This window comes from Asterias amurensis, chromosome 4, assembly GCF_032118995.1.
Source record: "Asterias amurensis chromosome 4, ASM3211899v1".
NCBI classification, from domain to species: domain Eukaryota; kingdom Metazoa; phylum Echinodermata; class Asteroidea; order Forcipulatida; family Asteriidae; genus Asterias; species Asterias amurensis.
In genome coordinates, this window is record NC_092651.1 from 26,664,670 (window position 1) to 26,680,336 (window position 15,667).

The 15,667-nt window shown below is 39.2% G+C and overlaps 1 protein-coding gene across 1 annotated transcript in view; it reads left to right on the forward strand.

The window, feature by feature from the left end:
• Nucleotides 1-5,409: 5,409 nt before the first annotated feature.
• The window catches only part of LOC139935927 (protein KIBRA-like), a 36,430-nt gene continuing 26,172 nt past the window's right edge, over nucleotides 5,410-15,667 (forward strand). Inside the window, exon 1 of the mRNA XM_071930565.1 lies at nucleotides 5,410-5,652. Within this exon, the coding sequence (XP_071786666.1) occupies nucleotides 5,525-5,652 (128 nt within the window). The 5' untranslated portion in view covers nucleotides 5,410-5,524. The remainder of the gene's footprint in view (nucleotides 5,653-15,667) is intronic.

The window sequence follows — 15,667 nt, forward strand, 5'->3', positions numbered from 1 at the left end:
ACGAACCAACTTCCCCCACAAAATGCCCAAACTAGTATTACAGGAGGAAGGCCCTTGAACTTGATCTGTTTCCCCGGGGGCCAGATGATTGTGTGTTCTCTTCCATTTAAGTCAATTACCAAGTGCGATCTCGTGGAGGGATGTTTAGTTAAACCCCGAGTGAGAGTGGGATGACTTTTGATTCATCGACGCTCCCCAAGGGACCGTGATACCGATTTGCTGTTGACTTTGACAGCGCTAACTTGACGTCCCAGATATTTTTAAATTTGCTTCATATTAAAGGGAACGCATGCATTGAACTTCGCTCTTCAATGAGCAGATCCATTTATCTCCGGTAAGGGTCACTTCGATAAGGAACATGTAAATTTGTGTTGGAACTTTGCAAAAGGCACCACAGCAAAAGCACAGGGCACCACGGCAATTGGTGTTGGTGCTTTTGATATTTCGGGGCATGGGAACATATACATTTGGAACAGTTCGATTGGTTTAATCCTAAATGAATGTATCGATTATGCAATAAAACTAAAACTTGTAAAAATTTCATTTCAAAAGGTGGTAAAGTTGTTGATATATCGCCGAAAATCTGGGAGCGGTAATCCCACGCAGGGGGGGGGGGGGGGTGATAAAAACTGATATTTTTGTAGTGAACATTTTCCATTCATTTCATTTATTAAAAAAAAAAAAAAAAAAACATTGGCAGCCCAAAGCTGATAATGTGGCATTAAACTGGTTAACAATACACAGATACAAAACATATTAGCAACCCCACAATACCTTTCCTTTAAGTCGTGAGACTCAACATTAAATCCAAATCCAATGGAGAAGCGTGGGTTACTTGAGGGTGGCACTTTTTTCCAAAATCAAAGAGCCGCCACATGAATGATTATGACAACCCGTGAAAGGGGGGTGCTTTCCTTTGCCACGCCCATCCTACAACTTTTCAGAAATTGGCCCACTGGGTATTAAAGGGATTGTATTGGTTTTATGTTTATTACTGTTTGGGGGGAAAATGTGTAATTTGCTTGTACTTCACGTGCTTAATGTAGAAAATTAAGATTCACATTAAAGGCAGTGGACACTATTGGTATTTACTCAAAATATTTGTTAGCATAAAACCTTACTTTGTAACGAGTAATGGGGAGAGGTTGATAGTATAAAGCATTGTGAGAAACGGCTCCCTCTGAAGTGACGTATTTTTCGAGAAAGAAGTAATTATCAAAGAATTTGATTTCGAAAGCACCTGAAAGCATCCAACTTCGTGTGACAAGGTTGTTTTTTTCTTTCATTATTATCTCGCAATTTCGACGACCGATTGAACTCAAACTTACACAGGTTTGTTATTTTATGCATAATGTTGAGATACACAAAGTGAGAAGACTGGTCTTTGACAATTACCAATAGTGTCCAGTGTCTTTAAGGTGTATTTTTAATTAATAAAATCTTTCTTCAAAATAAAGTACTATTCGGAAGAAGAAAAAAACCGAGAGCATAATCAAAGAAACGAGACCGATTAAGAAGCCATCTTCCTTCTAAATGCACCCATCCATTGACTTCAGTCTCATATCTTGCCGTTTGCTTTTGATGAATAATAATATTCACTAATATACTCAAATTTTACACTTCGACAAACTATAGAAGACAACTTTGATTCTCGATGAGGCCTATCATACTTGTTGTACTTCTGAGGTAAAATATGAGTTGAAACTCTACATGTGGGCGTATAAGGTTTGCTGCGCACCATGTGTAAGGATCAGTTACGCTTCTGATGTGCAAATTTAAAAGCTGTAGCCGTAAGCCCCTTTCACACGGGAGCAAGAGCAATGGACCCGTGCTAAATCGTACAGCAAGGTTGTAACATTTTTTACACCTCGTGTGAAAAGACAACAAGACAAACCGAATAGAAATCCACTCCAGTGGAAATCTGTAAATCGTTCCAAAAAATGATCTGCTCACTTTCGTCAACGAACTTCACTTTGTTATGACAGATTGTATAAGAACACGGAAAGAGGAACCGTGATCACAAAGGAGCGATTTATGACCCTAAAAGCTCTTCTAGTGTCCTCCTCGAGGCGTCAATCACAAAACACGGGTGCACTTTCACTTCGATCTAAATAAATAGTTGAATCAACTTCCCACGGAACAAACGACTTGACACCCATCGTGTTAATAGGGATGCCTCTATTTAAAGGTCAACTTAGGTCAGATTCTTATGTCAACATCTCGACATGATGACTGTTTTTCCTGAAATTCACCCGATCGGTTCGGGAGAAAAAATGAAAAAGTAGAGCAATAATGTTTGGAATGTTTTGCTTCTCGTGATGATGCTGACAACGGGAGTAAAGTAAGTGGTGTGTGTGTGTGCTGGGGGGTAAGGAGGGGGTGTGAAATTTGAAGGGGTGGGGTGAAAGAACACCCGTTCAGTTGTCTACATGGTTGTTTAAAAGGGATAATAAACAGCTCATTTATAAACAAAAACATTGGACAGGCGTCCGATAGTTACAAACTTTACAAATAAATAAGTTTTGATTCAGTTAGACGATAATAACTTTAGACCACACGTTTCTGCGTTTCTGGACACAAAAATCCCTGTCCAGCAGTCTGACCACTTGACCACGGTGGTATTATTATTAAAAACGTCGATATAATGATACTTTATTAGTTCTATTGTGTATGAACTGAACATAAACTTTCATTTCTTATTAATTTGCAAGAAGATGGATAATAATTCCTTTCACCTATACTACTCCCTGTCTCCTGATGGTTGCGAACGGCTAGCGAGATCTGTGGGCGTATTCTGACTTTTTTTATTTATAAAAGCAAGGGTTTCTCAAGCTAACTGTGCTCTCTTAATGTAAAAGAGTGAAGAAAAAAAAACACTCTTTGAAGAGCCATCTGAAGACAACTCTTTTTTGAGTGGTCTTCCACTCTTTTAGATTGAATTTTGCATCTTTTTGAGTGATTTTTCACTCTGTCCTGGATAGAGTGAAACCCCTCTAAAAGAGTGAAATAACCACCACTCTTTTTGAAGAGCCGTACATGGAGGACAGCTCGAAATGTAAAGAGTGGTGTTTTTCACTCTTTACATTTAGAGAGTGGTGATCTGGATTTTCAATTTCTGTATGAATTATTGTTGGATTCAGAATGTTTGTATTATCATATGGGTCCAGTAGTTTTCATATTATACGCCTACCGACGTGGGGTTCATTCCGTTGACAGACTTAATATAAAACGTGATGAGAAACAACATTATTTAGCAAAAGAATATAATTTGTAATGTAAAATTGATCTGAATCTGAAGAAAAAAGTTTCATATTTTGGCACACCGAACTGTGAGCAGATTTGAACGATTTTATGTTTCACGGACTAGTTTAGGCCTATGACTAGCATGCAATGATTACGGTTAACAAACTTTCATACATCACCATATTGGAAAACAGCGCCTAGGCCTAGCCTATATTTTTTTATATAAGTTTGCGTCACACAACCTTTGGCCTACGGTCTTCTTTTTCGCTGTAACGATGTACAGTTGTCGTGATTTGGAACTCTTCCCATTGATATGAAAGTGAAAGACATCCGGGCTACAATATGCACTTGTGATATCCACCATTTTATTGTAAATTGAAACATCTATATCAAAACATTTGAATCGTGAAGGCGTGTGAAATTGGTTTGGCGTCAAGGCTTCTTGCCAAGTTGGTTTGCTGCCGACTTTCTCATTAGAGTGCCGATGCCGAATGTAGGCATTATTGCAGTGGGTTGATTGATGCTGTTGTTGTAGGACCAGTACGGTTGTTTACGTTCTGATGCTGATGTTGTCGTCGTCGTCATCATCGTCGTTGTCGTCGTCGTCGTCCACGAATGAACTGTACACCCCTGTTTACACGAACCGTTCCTGAAATTAGTGAACACGGGCCATGAAGAACGCAGAGCTAGAACGCGCAGTGCGTGGGGCGCCCTCAACTTTGTAACCTCGGGACAAACATGAGTGTGTAGGTCGTGTGGATGGGGGTATAATATTGTGAGGAAAAAGCTGTGCTAAAGACCCCATCATAATTCATTGTAAATAGGAGCTGAGAGTGAGAAGTATTAGTAAAATAAAAAACAAAAGATTGTCCGAAAATTTACTTTTATTTGAAAAGAAACCCCCCCCCCCCCCAGAACAAACTAACACCCGGAGAATGAAATAACACGCCTGTACGTTGCTCATTGACTCTCTCTGATAAATCAACATACTCAAAATGTTTTAAACCTCAATTAAGAACAAATTTTGTCAATAAATTCTTGTATCCCCGTAGCGTCATACGTTATCGACCCTCATATGTTTTCGGTCCCCAACTTTGATTCCTGTTTACCGCGAAATTGTGCAAGCTGCACCGGTGACAGAAGCTATGCAGTTTACTCACGGTCTGTATTTTCATCAGGCTTGATAATCATGCTGTTAAAGTTTCCTGTCGTTGGTTATGCTCAAACATGTAAAAAAATGATTGATTTTTGGTACTAATCACTAGTGCACTATTATGCCATTATTCAAATGAGTCAAAGAAACATCATCCAACCTCGAAAGTTCAAAACAAAATTACTATCTGCTAGATTGAGTTTCATTCTACTTTAGTCACTAGATGGATCACGTGAGGTGGTTACTATTTGGGATTCTATGGTGTGCAAATGTGGGAAATATTAAAATATTTTAAGTGAAAATGACAACAATTTTTTTTATTTATTTACTGCATAACTGTTATAATTTCCGATAAGCGTAATAAATATTAAGTCTACATTAAAGAGAAAATATCATAGATTGGTTTCTTATCTCCTGAAACCAAACATTACTGGTCTGAAATGGGGGGAAACGGATTGTTATGAAGTGTGAGTGCATCAAGGGGGGGGGTGGGGTGTTTTACTTTCATGCCTTATGATATCTCTGGATTCTAATAAAGTAGCCATAATGCCTTAAGACAAAAATGTAATTAAATTTGTTAAGTAGTAATTAAATAATATTTTTGATTTATTTTGAACACCATACTAGCATCTGAATATTCAATAAAATACCAACCAATGAAAGGTGTGAAAACATATGACGTTGCTCCAATGTCGTGCATGCATAAGCACTGTTAATGGCGGACTGTCTCTCGCAACGTAAAACCAAAACTTTACAACTTTCAACACACCATGAAGTGTAAGTGTTATTGTTAAAAAATTGGATAGATGATTTGAAAAAAAAAAATGTTAAGTTTTTGATTGTGAACAATTTTCCTGTTATCCTACTGAAAACACATGACACCAGGATATGACATGGAACAGGATACTGGTAAACAGTGCGAGTTGACAACATTCCTCTCGATTCCACACTTTCCAATTATACCCGTCGAATACTCAAGAATCGATAATCGCCACAGTGTCACCGCTAAAATATTCAAGATGGCGTCGACTGTAGACATGGTGAAGAAAGATGGCGTAGCTTTGACGCTTTGCTGGCAGAGTTAGACGGTAGTTTCAACTATAACATGGGCTTAGTTTGGCAGCAGCCATGTCAAGATTTCGAAATGGACAATTGCCACTGCCGGCTGGGTGGGAAGAAGGGAGAGACTACGATGGGAAGAGTTACTACATTGACCACAACACAAGAAAAACGTCGTGGATTGACCCGCGAGACAGGTCGGTGGTTTTTTGTATATCATGTTCGGATTTGAAAGTAAAGAGGTGGGCGGGAGTGGGTGAACTGTACCGTGTTAGCTCGGTAAAGGAAAGGGGTAAGGGTTAGGTACAGTTCTCTTACTTAACAACAATATTTGTAGGGCAACCTCTTCTCTCGTGGCAAAATAACATGCAACATTGGATTGGACTGGTTAGTGTTGGAATCATTCAAAGCATCATGAATGAATGTCCAGTGTGTCAGTCCTGAGTGCAGCACTAGAAGAGCACTAGTGGTGGTATCACTCTGGTCTGGAGACAGCTGGCTAGCAGGGCTGAAATTTTGTTTTTTAAATGTTGTGTAAGCTGGTGCTTTGTTTGCTGTTGATGAATGTGGAAATAAATTGTTGATGAATTGAGCTGAATTGAATGATATTTAAATTTGACTTTATTTTAGATTTTTAATTTTAGACATGTTAGAAAAAGATCTTTAATTCCTATTTGAGCCAAGTTATCCTCTCGTCATTACAATAACTGCGCCATTTTGGAAGTGAATAGTCAATGTCCCTATGTGTATTGTGCATTTTAGGGGACAGTGGTTACACACTTTTTTTGAATGAAGCCCACAATTGTGAGCTTGTGATGATGAACTGAACAGCCATAATCCAACTTCATGCACTTTTACATAAAAGTAACACACAAGATGCCGAATCCCATGAATGCAACTGCCACTTTTTCACACAATACAACTGAAAACATATTCACGTATTGGTATGATAACACATTTCTTTTGGTAAAAGCGAATCAAAAGGTGTCAAGGATGGGGAATTTGTTTTCCTTCTTTCAGTGCATACAAAGTAATCAAAATGTAGTGTACTTATCTAGTGATTGATCAAAAAGTGGTGGCCAAACATTGTGCATGCAACGAGTTAAGAATAGTACAGTGGTTGACACAAGAAAATAACCCTAGGAAAAAAAGAAAAAATTTCCAAACGTGTACAGTTACAGTACAGTGCCTTTAATTGTTTTTTATAGCAAGTATGCTAGTAGTTGCGATAACATAACCCTCCTGAACAACCAACTAAACGTTCCGATCTATGCACGGCAGAAAACTGTACACGCAGTGAGATGCGGAAATCAGAGAAACAGAGCGCCCGCTAACTATCGTCTATTACAAGCGTGTACGTTTTTTGCCGTGCATAGATCGGAACGTTGGTTGTGTGTGACCGCACAACACCAATGGTCTTGGAACCAAGACTACGGCTGCACAGTTACCGGGAAACACAATGCACCTCACGCAGAGCGCTGAGTCCGTTGACCCCGGTGACGTGCACACACAGCCGAACTCCGCCCCACTCAGATTCAAATTTTCAACCTAGGACATTTTTTACTCTTTTGCTCGGGGATCTGGTAAGTTTTTGTCATTTTTCTTTAAACTATTTCCTCAATGGTATTTTGAGTGATATGGAAGGATTCATTAGACATTGAGGATCAAGTTTGTGTTCCTAAAAGTTGTGTCATGATTTTCAAAAGTGGTAAAAATGGAGCAAATCTGCTGACTAGCTGTCAAAATTGTACGTTTTTAACCATTTCGCCCTGCACACATTGCGTAAGCCCTCGGCAGGAGGGTTACGTTATCGCAACTAGTATGCCAGGAATTAGACCATAGGAAAGTTTGTGTCCACCCAGACTCATATAGTTTTACTTTCTGGCATGAAATACCTCGATATAAAATAGGTATAAATATTAGGACATTATTTCATTGCACAATGCAATCCAACTGTATCAGACACTATATGTTAAAGTTGTGCAATGTATGTAAAGAGCATGAGTATGACTTGCCAGGCAGTCTACCCTGCTTCCAATGTCAATGCTTCAGTGCACACCAGGTTTACAAGCATTTGTTGACTCAATAAACCACAGGAATTTATAGGAATATTTAAGTCAATACTCGCAGGGCTTGCCAGTGAGTCTGCTGGACCATTTTTATCCCAAGGCTGGTCCAAAGTCTAGTCATTTCATGAGTAATGCCACCTACTAAAATCCATCACCTGGTTTGACCTGGTTTTGATACATTCATGTTAGATACATGTAAGGGCAAAAAAAAAAATCCAGTTGATCGTCCCCGCCCGCATTTGTTTTTGGGGCCGCATCCTTTTTTAAAATGATGTGCAATTTCAAAGGCATCAAGGCAATGACCAGGGGGCATTGAGGCGATTGTCTTCTTGCCTCCGGAAAGTATCAGGCCTGGTATGGGTTTTGGGTATTGAGAAAAACCAAGGTTTTTGGGGTTAGGTAATTTGGCTTTTACAAGTAGGTATTGAAAAAAAAGCCAAAGGTTTAGTATCTAAGTTGTGTTTTGGGTTTGAGAAAAACAAACGTTAGTAATTTGGGTTTGGGTGATGGGCCAAGAAATGTTCTCACAACCCTTTAGCAGTCTTCCCCTTTTTGGATCTGTGCCATGGTTTTGAGCTTTATCCTTGAAAATATCAAAACACTACACCTTATGATACAGCAACCTGTAAAGACAAAAGTCCTGTATGTTTGTACATGTTCTTTGTAAACAATCAATCATCAGTTCTCACTGGAGCTAGAGACTGAGCAATGTTATGAATCATGACTGATCTTCAATTGACAATTACACTTTGAACAATCCAAAGGGATTATCCGACTGTATTGTTAGAACTTAATCAAGCGTCCCAATTGCTGTACAATGCATTCTTCAGTTTGTTTCTTCCATTCATAAATTGGAGCTACTCATAGAAAAGGCATTCTCCTTCATAATTTGTATTTAATTTGGCCTCTGAGTAAATTGCAAGGGGAACCTTGGTTGTTTGGTTTTCTTTCTTTTTTGAGAGAGAGGGAGAAAGAGAGAATAGTTCCAATTCAAGCGTTTCTAAAAGGCTTAGAGCTTGAATCCTATCCTTTCTCTTAGGACCCTGCACTGAGCCAAACGTAATAAGTTGGTGTGACTGGGCCTGTAGGAATTCAGCATTAACAGTGACATGTTCATGAGGATATCATTTCTAGTTCATTGACTTAATTCAGGGATAGGAATGAATTTAATTTCTGTTTAGTTCCTTTATTGTAAGATTCTACAACTGTACCTCTATGTTTTAATGAGACTTGAACCGTCCTTTCTTCCAGATGACAAAATATTATATGTGGGTTTTAATCCTAAAAGACAGAGGTATTGATTTGACTTAGTTAAAATGTTGAACTAAAACATTTACATACTTGAAATGAAAAGTGTTAGACTGTATACCTTTGTTTACTAAAAAAGAATATCCTTGTACACTCGAAGGACTTTCTGGCAGGCAAGATGCTACACTGGCCATTTTTAAGTGAACATTAACATTTTGTGTCATAGTTCTAGATTTAATTCACGAGTATAGTACAGCCTCAAAGTATCTTCATTTGGAAAGGCTAGCAATATTGTTACAATATTTGAAAAGTTTCACTTAAGATAGGTATTTTGTTTTTCTCACAAAACATCTTCTCAACTCAGTTATTAGAATGAAAACTTGTGTACATCATGCCTTAAATAACAAAAAGGCCATTGCCTCTGTTTGCCCTGGTCTTGATCTTGGTGCCCCTTAGAAGTGTCCCATTATTATAAGATTTTCCAATGGAAGTGCCCTTTACAAACTAAAAATGGTCTTGTCCTCTCAAAGATGAGATTCCAGGCCTGGTAGCCTACATTTATGTTAACTTTTTCGCAGCAGCCTCCAACTTTTTCTGGTGATAAAATGAACTTTTTGTAACTGTAAAAAAAAAAGGGACCATAGAGAAACGCCTTCCATATATTAAGATAACCAAAACATAATACAACACAGACAGTACTAGACGGCTGCTAGTTTCCTGTTGCCAGGGTGAATTTCCTTTTACTGACTTAAAGATGCTGGGTCCTTTATTTTTTATTTGGCAGATTTGGCTCCCGAAAAGTTAAATTTATTTGTTTACTTTTGTAGATTTGAGAAAGTTAAGCTTCGGTTTGAGGTAATGCACACAAAAATCTCCATACGACAAGTGGTAGTTAATTAAAAACTAAAAATGAATTCATGTCGGTATCCAGACATAATAGTCATGTACAAACAATTTTGAATCCAGTACGTGTGTTTTGTGCATTATCCTGACCTTGGTATGTGAACGTTTTTGTATGTTTTTCATTTTGTGAAACAGCATCAAAAATGCCTTAGGGGATAACTCTTATGGGTCATGCAACTTTAAAGAGGAACAATTCCCAAGCTACAATATTACCCATAGACACATTATCTGGAACACTTGCCTGGTACGTGATGGAATGCCTCTAACATGGTTTGATAGACGTTTAAAACCAGGCACCATAACAGAAATAGTTGAGATGTCTAGAGTAAGGGGCATTAGATGTGAAAGGGTTTTTTGTACTGTGTATAAGAAAACCCCAGTGCATTATGCATGGATCTTAATTTAACTGTCATGAAGTGCTGTCACTCTCTCGAGCCTGAACATGAGTTTATTCATGTTTTTAATTTCTTCCTCTGGGATTTCACAAAAGGCTTGCCAAAATGAAACGAGAATACTGGCCACTACTGAAAGTTGGTTACTGTCACCTTTGACCTGCATTGTTGGAAACACACTTTGCTGTGTTGTATTATGTGGTTTAACACCTGCACGTGCACCAGTTACCTTGTGATCGCACTTTTTTAGTTAGGACCGAAGGACGTCCATTGTGAGGTAGACAGTGAACGCTGGAGATTGTGCATAATGGGAAGGCAGTGTTTAAGCTTCAGTAAGACTCTGGGAAAAAAAGAAAACATGTGCCCACACCAAGAGCAAAATTAGTACAAGTTACTTGAATATTTAGCCACAGCACCTTGTAAACCATTACAAGTTGCTAAAGTAAAGGAATAGGTATCATATTTCCAAAAACGTAGTCCCACAGTACCTTGCAGAAATACTGAATGTTGAAGCGCTTCGAGTGTCACTCTGTGACAAAAAAAACGCTATAAAAACAGGCTACAACTTTTCAGTTGATCAGCTGATTTTTTTTTCAAAACAGTGCCAATCCTTTTTTTTTTTGTAATAAGGTTGCATGTCTGTATATAAAAAGAAGCCACTAATTTTGCATCCTTGATGAAACAATTTGCGCATCTATCAGTCTGCCTGAATTCAAGCACAGTTTAAGATTGTCGTAGCTATTTTCATCGAACAGCATTCCTTATGCTCGTTCTTCTTGTCCCGTGCCTGTTCCCATGCTTGCCACATTCCAGAGATGAACTGTCTACTGTACTATGTACATGGTATACCAGACACCACGAAGGAGCTGTTTTTATCAGCTGACGTAAATATACAGTTGTGATGAGTATTATGATTACCATGTTGGAGTGGGTTGCCCCGACACTGGAGTTAGTCCAGGACTCCAGGGTTTGCTGTTCAAAAAATGAGTGACTGGCCAGCAGGACCAGCTACATGTAGCTTGTCTTTTCACTCGTAAGTCAGCTTTGCCATTGTTAATAATAACAATAATAATAATTGTGGCTTTTTATAAAGCGCACATGCCCGTCACCAAGTGATGCTCCTTGCGCTGTAACATACAGTATTTCCCGCCAGATGTGGGACTACGTGTTTGAATTATGAGACCTAATTCTGATAGCACCATGTAATGCTTACAAGGTGCTGTGGCGCAATTTGCTGCCGATCGGACCAGGAACACCGGGGCAAACCCCTTCTCTTTTCGATTAAGTGCACTGGGTTCTTTTACATGCCTTACATAACACATGGGACCAACGGCTTCACGTCCCATCCGAAGGACGAAGCTATGGTTAAGTGTCTTGATTAAGGACACAAGTGTCACAGCTGGGGATTTAAACCAAACTCTGCTGATCAGAAACACCAGAGTTTGAATTTGGTGCTTTTAACCGCTCGGCCGCGGCACTTCCCCATTATTCAAATTAAATAAGGATGCTTTTCAACACTGAACTTGCCAGGTTTAACTGGTTTTGTAAACAAGTACTTAAATTCATTGTATATTAAGATTTTCCTGTAATGCTTTTGAAAACTTTGAACTCAGTAAAACTTGTATGATTTGACTAAATAAGGAAGAACCAGGGCAAAATTTCTGTGCTTCAGCAGAAAATATTGCTTATTTTTTTCTCCTAAGCAGAATATCACTCACAGATTGTACATCTGACATGGTATGTCGGCTGGTAACTTTATAATACTGGTAAGCATATTTTTTGTTGAGTTAAGCTACTTGTTGTGCTTAAGCAGCTCTGATATGAAGTTGGGCCCTGATCACAAGATCTCCAACATCCTCCAGCCAGAGGCTCAGAAACCTTTGAAGATTGACCACTTACCCCCTTAGCTTGACCACAGACCACTTGGACTGACCACAAACTCCCTAGAGTGGGCAACCAGTCCCTGGTAATCCCAAAACTTTGCCTGCAAGGCAAGGCCATTGATCTCATTTACTCAGATGATCTATCTTTCTCCTGAAGACGAGCAAAGTATAATTTGAAACGTCCAGACCAAACCACGGCCAGACAAAACTGGCTCTTTTCAGAGCCAATATTCACATGGTTGTACCCGCAAGTTTACTATTTATTTATAGTTTCTTCTTAATCGGATTCCAGTCTGTTAATTTGATGTGCTGGATTGTGATCCTTCACACTGATCTGGACAAAGTAAATTCCACGGTTATTTTAATTTGCTCGATCTTCACCATTATATGAGATCTTAGATTCCCAATCCAAAAATACATTATGTGTAAATCTTATTTAATCAGATGATCCATCTACAATTGGATTACAATCTGTTAATTTGACCTTCAGGATTGTGATCCCTCAAACTGATCTGGACTTAAATCCACAGTTATTTTAATCTGCCTTGATCTGTGGGTTCATAATCCGATACCAGTCTATCAGATCCTAGATTCCCAATCCAAGTATAAATCTGATTTGATCAGATATCGGTTGGTCTCTAATCCCTAATTCCACGGTTTTTTTAATCTGCCCTGATCTCTGGGTTCATAATCTGATACCAATCTATCCGATTTTAGATTCCCGATCCAAATATAAATCTGATTTGATCAGATATCCGTCAGTCCCTAATCCGTATGCAGTCCATTAATCTAATCCAATCCATCCTTGGTATGATTTTTCGCGCTGATAAATGTAGTCAAATCTAAGACCTCAAGGACTAAACTGCTCTTGTTTATAAACGATCCAGAGAGAGAGGATTCTCTACTCCTTTAAGTGGCAAACCATGAAGACACAAAAAGAACCTCCCAATAAGTTGATGCAGCCTTCAGATGTCTCTGTGTGTGAACATTGTTTTGTGTTTCATGAATCTACAGGTGCTAAGAATATTTGAGATTCAATGCCCATGTGTCCATCCATGAAACTATAGGTCAGACTCAATGTTCAGTGGGACTCAGTGTTCGTGTGCCTCAATGCTTATGTGTCCCTGAGAGACTGAGTGTGTGACTCGGTGTTCATGTGCCTCAATGCTTATTGTGTCCCTGAGAGACTGAGTGTCAGGTGCCTCAATGGTCATGTGTCCCTGAGAGACTGAGTGTGACTCAGTGTTCAGGTGCCTCAATGTTTATGTGTCCCTGAGAGACTGAGTGTGACCCAGTGTTCATGTGCCTCAATTAGGGCCACTGATTTTCCGCGATCGCGGAAAATGGACGGAATTCGCGGAATCCGCCCTTTGAAATGGAAAACGGGATTTCAGAAAATTTGATTTTTTAATTTTGTTATTTCTTTACGCCAAAACTATTGAAATTGCATTCTTTATTAAGATTCTTGTTGTTAAACTAAAAAAGCATCAGATATCAGACCATTAAAAAGTACGAGATCGTAACCGTGGATCATTCTGTTCTACTTCACACCATGACTCCATGTTTACACACATGATGTACACACGTTGTTAACATGGTTAAGCGAAGGGCATTATTCGCGGCATGTTTTTAACATTTTTTGTTCACCCAAATTGCATTTTCTCCCTCTCTTTTACCAACAATAATGCACAAACTAGCTTACCTATGATCTATAAGAACACATACAATGTTTTTTCATCTCGGACAGGTCTAAAATAAAACTGTAAACGGTCAACATTCTGTCGCCAAAGCGAAAACAAAATGGTTGACATTTTGTTTGTGGATGGAGAACGGTCACGTCCATAGACTTGTTCCCAAGTCTTTGATCATGCTGAAACAGCGCCCTCTTGTGGATTACACTCCTGTCATTAGCCTACAATGTGGCTGATGCAGAGAATCAACTGCAGTTTTAGACTTGGAATCAAGTCTATCACATCATGTGCATTGATACTGCAGTCACAGTGCAACCTTTTTAAACAGCAGTATTCGAACAGCAGTATACAAAATAATCCACAATTATAATTTAAAAAAGATTGGAGTATTTTTTTGAAATTTGTCAGTTCAAATGAACATTTGACGAAAGTCAGCAGTGCAACTTATCTCAAATTGATTTTTATAAGTGTGTCCCTGGGTATTAAACAACCTTTTATCTAATTAAAAAAACATGAAACGGAATTTTTTGTGCCTGAAACGGAATTCATGTTTTTGCCAAACGGAATTTGCACTTTTCTGAAACGGAAAATCAGTGGCCCTACTCAATGGTCATGTGTCCCTGAGAGACTGAGTGTGACTCGGTGTTCAGGTGCCTCAATGTTTATGTGTCCCTGAGAGACTGAGTGTGACCCAGTGTTCATGTGCCTCAATGGTCATGTGTCCCTGAGAGACTGAGTGTGACTCGGTGTTCAGGTGCCTCAATGGTCATGTGTCCCTGAGAGACTGAGTGTGACTCGGTGTTCAGGTGCCTCAATTGTCATGTGTCCCTGAGAGACTGAGTGTGACTCGGTGTTCAGGTGCCTCAATGGTCATGTGTCCCTGAGAGACTGAGTGTGACTCGGTGTTCAGGTGCCTCAATGGTCATGTGTCCCTGAGAGACTGAGTGTGACTCGGTGTTCATGTGCCTCAATGGTCATGTGTCCCTGAGAGACTGAGTGTGACTCGGTGTTCATGTGCCTCAATGGTCATGAGTCCCTGAGAGACTGAGTATGACTCGGTGTTCATGTGCCTCAATGGTCATGTGTCCCTGAGAGACTGAGTGTGACTCGGTGTTCAGGTGCCTCAATGGTCATGTGTCCCTGAGAGACTGAGTGTGACTCGGTGTTCATGTGCCTCAATGGTCTTGTGTCTGGGTTTCATGTGAGATAGCTTTGAAGGCAGTGGACACTATTGGTAATTACTCCAAACAATTGTTAGCATGAAAACTTACTTGGTAACAAGCAAGGGAGAGCTGCTGATGATGGTAAAAAACTTTGTGGGAAATGGCTCCCTCTGAAGTAGTGTAGTTTTTGAGAAATAGATAATTTCTCACTCAAATGATAAAAGACTTCAGCTAAAAGCAATTTATTATGCATCTGAAAGCATACAAGAATGTGCAACAAGTGTTTTTTCTTTCTTTCATTATTCTCTTGCAACTTCGATGACCAATTCACAAGACCACACTGACAGAGCTTGTTGCTCAGAATTTTGACTGGACCAGAAATTGGTTCACAAAACCAGAATCGAAATGAGAACACAGATAATCTGTTATATTTGAGCAAAAACTGAAAGAAGTTTTTTCATTAGTTTTTCTTACAGGTATGTAGACTTTGATATTCGTCAGAATTTTAAGATATTTATGAGACTCAAATTTGAATCAAATAAAATAAAAATTAAAATTCTTTGAATCGAAAAACACAAGACTGCCAGACTTGTCCTGTCATGAGTTTAGTTACAATGCTAAGATCACTGGCCTCGGGGCGTGCAACCCATTGTAAATTTGGAGCCCTGCCACTGTTTTTCTGGCAATGATTCTAAAGCTCTACAGGTCTGCACTGTGCCTGTACTGGCGTACAAAATCCATCTCTTGATCGTTCTATTCACAAAGTTGATCATAACCTTTGAGGTATGAAAACCGTGACCTTGTCCATCAGAGTACAATGATAACACCATGGCTATCAAAGTTCCAATGGAATTCCTCGAAAA